Here is a 6101-nt window from a genome sequence, read left to right on the forward strand (position 1 = left end):
TTAATTATTTTAACGTCCCATGTTTTCAATCTAACATTTTACTTATGTCAATTTGTAATAAGATTCAACACGTTCATATTTAAACAAAAACATTTAAAATTATATATCTAATAACACTAACAATAAAATACACCAATTTAGCAGTAAAATAAATTAAATAATGATGACTAAATTTAACAAATCCAACTTATATTATTAAAAAATTATGATTTCATACGATTATTTTAGATGGATGAACTTGAAAATATACATAATAGAAATTTAGTGAGAAATACGAAAAGAATTTAAGAAACATTACAATAAAGTCAATCGAGAAGTATACCTAAAAAGTTTGAGTCCTGCAGTGAGCCTGGACCAAGTACTGCGACTCAAGCAGAACGCTTGATGCGATCTAATAAATCAAAAGCGATGGATCAAGTCAAGCAATGGTATGGTTCAATGAAAAATGAAGAGAATGAACTGTTGGATAAAGAGAGAAACGATGATTCGGAGAATGATTTAGAGAAAGAAGGAAGCAGTGCTGCAAAGAAAACGACAAATGACACAGGCAGTGATCAAGAATGGACTAGGGAATCTGAAGACCAAAGACTATTGGGCCATAGCAACGTGATTCATCGTGCATTCAACCTCGCTAATACACAGTCGTGTAAATCCAACAAAACCTCAATTTCATGCAGTAATCTGGCAACGTCATTAGAACTGCAATCTGCAGATAAAGAAAAATCTAGCCAACCACCTGCTTTAGTGGCTGACGCCGACGAGCTTGTTACAGTCGATTCCAAACAAATGCCGAATTTGGCTTCTGGTCTCGACGTTATGTCTCAAAAAGAAAGTGTCATCGAATTGAATTCGTCCTCCATTGGGAAAGTATCTGTTCAAGGATCTTCAACAACGCAAGGTGTTGTAATGGTCCAAAGTCGAGATAATACAAACGTATTCACCTACAAATGCGAAAAGTGTAGTAAAATGTTTGGTATCATATTTTTTGTATCATGTCTGTTACACTGTTAACATATAGTCTTTGCAATATATTAAATTAAGTTAAATTAAATTAAATTAAATTATGTTAGTAAAAAATTATGCTCTGTTACGATTTTAAATAAGTAAACTTGAAAATATACATAAACAAAAAAATGTAACCGTGAGAAAAGAATTTAGGGAACGTTACAAGAAAATCAATTGAAAAATACACCTAAAGTTTTTGAGAGTTCTATGAAAAATAGGGAAATACTCTGTCACATTACTTTAAATATGATGCGTCATTACGGTTCTGTGAATGTTAAGATGTTGAACTATTATAAATATTCATTTAAATAAATTAATTTCAGAAAATATATACTTTAACATCTGAACATTCAGACCGTACTGGCGCTATACTTCGTATTTAAAGTAATGCATTTAACATAAATAATTTTGTTTCCAATCTTATTGTGAATATTCTATCAATCTCAAGTTCCGTAATACTTGAATCAACAGTTAAAAATAATGGATAAAGGTACAAAAAAATATGAATTTAAACATTGCGATGAGATTTATGTAGTCCATGTTTAATATTTTTAGAGTTTTGGACATGCTTGTATTATTTCAACAGTTCCATCTTATGTTATTATTTCCACATTTGTTTTTTAACAATTATCTTCAATTATATTAAAGATGAACACATTCCCTCCTCACAAGCTTTGAAACGATCTAATAGTGAGGTACACACTGATGATAAACGCTACAAATGCGAAACGTGTGGTAAAATATTTCAACGGAAATGCGATTTACGTCGTCATTTGATAATTCATACAGGTGAAAAACCTTATAAATGCGAGATTTGTGAAAAAGGATTTACGTGAGTAAAAAAGTTATAAAAATATTAAATAATCATATTACTTAAATTAATGGTTAACAAATGATAAACACTTTGCAGTCGCCCATCGAATCTAAGCAGACACATTTGGACAAATTTGCATTTCAATTGTGAAGTTTGTAACAATGGATTTGATAATGAACAGGATAAATTTAATCATTTAGAAACGATGCATTCTGACATGAATGAAAGATCGTATAAATGTGACACATGTGCAGCTACATTTAAACGTAAAGATTACCTTAAACAGCATACAGCAATACATACAGGCGAGAAACCACATGTTTGCGAGGTATGTGCTACAAAATTATTGGTACTATTTTTTCTAATTATATCTCATTTGATCGTGGTTATTTTTACATTTTTGTAATTATAAATGTGCTGTATTTTAGATTTGCAACAAAGCTTTTACTTCTAGAAGTAACCTAAACAAGCACAAATATATACATAGCGATATAAAGCCGTATAAATGTTCGATATGTAACAGAAGCTTCACGGAAAAATGGCGACTTGTTGCACACATGCAAAAGGAGGTTATTCACGATATAACGTTTAATTTATTAGCAAATTCACGTTATCTTTATATTTTTTTATATATTCATAACATATTATAATAGACTATTATAATGTACCACAATACATTTGATACATAAAAAATTATTTTTTTAGGGTCACATTAATGATAGCGTAGTAAAAAACTAACCGCGACTGACAACAGAATAGCAGATCAAGTACTTTATGACAACTCTTAATAATAATGACGAACCAATGATGAAAGAAATTGAGGATAAAGATGTAATTTTTTTACAAGATTTGATATATGTATTAATGGAAGTTTCCCCAAATAAATACAATTTTTCTAGGAAATACAATAAAATATTGTCAGATACAGGATGACCGACGTGTAAAATTCACAATGTGCGTTCATAAAATAAAACCAACCACTAAATTAATTTTTTTAATAACTTTCATTATTTAAGAGATTATTTTTTTGAAGGTCACATTAGTGATACCGTAGTAAAGGACTAACCGCGACTGACAGAGTAGGTCACAATTCACGATCAAGGCAACATTTATGACTACTCTTAATAATAATAATAAACCGATAATGAAAGTAATTGAGGATAAAAATGTAATTTTTTTATGAGAGTTTTCCTATAAATGCAATTTTTTTAGGAGATACAATTGAACGCTCATAGTAGTCAGATACAGAATCACCGACCTGCAAAGTTCACAATGCATTCTGAAGACAAATCCGATTTATAAATTAACTTTTTTAATTATTTACTTTAATTATTTGTTGAATTTAAGGTAATACACCCGCGACTTAAAAACAGAATTTCTTGAAATTGATATACATATTATATTGTATTAGAAGATATAAGCAATTGAATGCTTCTTATACGTGTCACTTATACAAAGTTAATAAAAATGTCATATTTATTTTTGTTAAGACCTAAATTAACAGTGATATTTAAGAAAACACGATCATGCGAACAAAAAACATTAAACGTATATTATAAAAAAATTATCGTAATTTTTTACTATTTAGTTTGCAAAATAGATTTGTGAAAAGAATTTAATTTTAATAAATTCTGTAAACATTTGTGTCAATCTGAAATGTGAATCAAAGTAAAAGCAGTGAACTACGTTAATCTATCTACGTGACTGATCTCGATTTTGACAAAAAATAATTTGTTTAAAATAGCACTTCTTATATTGTTAATTTTACTTTTAAAATCGTGTCTAAAACACATGTTTACTTCTGGAGTTTCTTTGGTTGCTGATCATAATGATTCTGACATAAGAATTAGAAAATTCAAAATACTTGTATGACACATGCATACATAACTGTGACTTGCTCATACAAATTTTTAATATTTTTAAAATTCATATATATTAAAAAAAAAATATATATATACTTAAAAATGTATAATTATATACATATTTTTTTAATTTTTAAAATTTCTTTAAAAATTTGAAATTTTCTTATTGTGATGACTCATCATGATCAGCCACCCAAAAATCTATTTTTAATATGTAAGTGTTACAAGTGACTTGATCCCTTTTTCAGCGATAAGTCCCACTGTGCATTGGCGGGAGTCGAATGTGAGAGTTCCGTCATCAAATTCGCGATGGGACTTTTGAATGATATTATCGCGTATGTACTACCTCAAAAACCGTTTTGTACTAGCGTTTACTGTGTGTGAGGTGAAAACGAAATGTACCCTAAATATATATACAGAACAATTGTGATAAGAATTTCTTACTGTTAATTTATCCAACTGCGTCTTCAGAACACACTCTCGTATAAGATTTGATGTACATGGTGATTATTATTTTTGTATGTATGACTATCACTTATGTACTATTGTAAATTAACAAACAAGATTTATATTAAAACAATTGACATGAAAGCATTAGTAATTTGTTCTTGTCTCGATTATTAAATCATCGCTATAATATTCCTAAAGTTTTCCGTAAAAGCATCTTGCTTTAAATAAAGATTAATGTACTATTCCGGAAAGGATGGACTTGTATGCTTATAAATCGATAGCCTATAGTACCGTTTGTGTTACATTTGTCGACGGTTTGTTTGAGCATCAAAATTATTGTCTACAACTCGATTGTCTATACTATTCTCAGCTTTAACGCAAATTTCCTAATTTTAAAATACAAATTCTCGGTTTTAAAAATTATTGTTTTATGTAATTGAAGTGCTTCTAGACAATGGATTTGTATACAATAATATGTACGTGCAAACAAATCGTTGATTCTTAATTTTATTTTCTTATACAAAAATGTTTGTAGGCAATCGATATGTAGGCGATAATATGTAATGATAATATGTATAAGCGAATGTGACTAATTCGTCTCTAAAATTCTTATTTGTGTGCAAAAGCATGTAGATGTGTAGTCAACAGATCTGTAGATATGTAATTATTGATTTATAGTCAATAATATTATGTGTTCAATGCGCAATAGTGATCATGTGAGCACGCGTACCTTTTTCCCTTAATTTTGCGTGCAACAAAGCGTGTAGATAATCGAGCTGTAGGCAATAATTATTGTGCACAAACTGTCGGCAAATGTGACGTTAACAGACGATGCTCTGAGGCAATCAATTTCTAAGCAAACGTCGTATTTTTCTTTCAAAGACAAAGTTAAGTTCAGTTAAATATAGAAGATGTAAAAAGCAATAAACATCATTTTAGTGTAATCGTTCAGTTTTATCATATTATGTATAACTTGTCTAAGCAATGTTAAAGTTGATTTTTAATCATTAAACAATAGCCTTTTGTGTTCATTAACCGTGTACGAAACAGAAATATTCACATCTGCGCGTGACGAGCAATAGTTGAACAAACCGTTTAGACAAAGCCTCGAGGCGTGCAGAGAAACTCGAATTTATAGAAGAAAACAACAATTGGACAAAATCAATTCTTTGAGCAAGAAAAAGTATTATTATATGACTCTGATATAACTGACTAAAAAAGAATCCTGTAAGTGTTCGATTTGCATATGTAAACTATTGTACATTTGAGTCTTTAAATGCATTTTCTCTGAACCACTTTTTCGCGACTTATCATGATAATGTTGTAGCAAAATTGCTTCTGTGCTATATGAGTTTTGCTAAGATAATAATAATTAAGCTAGATATAGATTTGAAAATAAATGTGTCGAATCAAAATATTATATGGGATGTTCACGTTAGCTTCTAATGTCCAAACTTTTTTGCAGCATTGTTCATCCTACTTGAGTCTTCGACGTAATTATTTTTATGATCCAACAAAATTATTTTTAGTAAGTATATCACATTATACAAATTTTAGACCAATGAGAATAAGTGTAATAAAACAAGAAAAATCTTTTATTCGGTCAAAGCGGATGTTAGTGCTTAAATACTTACAGATTTATATATCTGATTCTGCAAACTATTCTCATACAGATCTGCATCTCAAATATTAGACAACAGACACGTGCTGTGCGTGCGGATAAAAAAAAAATTTCGTTAAAGTGTCTAAAAATTTTAGATTTGAAAATAATTTTGTCGGCATTACTATAAATATTGCTCAAGTGTTATTCTTTCGCTCTTCAAAATCGTTTGGTCATTCAAAACAATAAAATTTATTGCTTCGCATACACGATTTCGGCGATATAGTGAAAACTATATATGATTGACCATTCGGCATTCACTGAAATTTGCGACAGTGGACCTGAAACAAGAATGAGATCCTTATTGGCA

At 29.5% G+C, this 6101-nt stretch overlaps 1 protein-coding gene across 1 annotated transcript in view; it reads left to right on the top strand.

Annotated features, from left to right (window-relative positions):
- Positions 1–408: 408 nt before the first annotated feature.
- Positions 409–6101, top strand: part of LOC108754268 (zinc finger protein 600-like) — a gene marked incomplete at its 3' end in the record, with an annotated part of 10624 nt that continues 4931 nt past the window's right edge. The window contains exons 1-3 of the mRNA XM_018496465.1: positions 409–973; positions 1654–1837; positions 1916–2147. Of these exons, the coding sequence (XP_018351967.1) occupies positions 409–973; positions 1654–1837; positions 1916–2147 (981 nt within the window). The remainder of the gene's footprint in view (positions 974–1653; positions 1838–1915; positions 2148–6101) is intronic.

Source organism: Trachymyrmex septentrionalis, unplaced genomic scaffold (assembly GCF_001594115.1).
Source record: "Trachymyrmex septentrionalis isolate Tsep2-gDNA-1 unplaced genomic scaffold, Tsep1.0 scaffold784, whole genome shotgun sequence".
NCBI classification, from domain to species: domain Eukaryota; kingdom Metazoa; phylum Arthropoda; class Insecta; order Hymenoptera; family Formicidae; genus Trachymyrmex; species Trachymyrmex septentrionalis.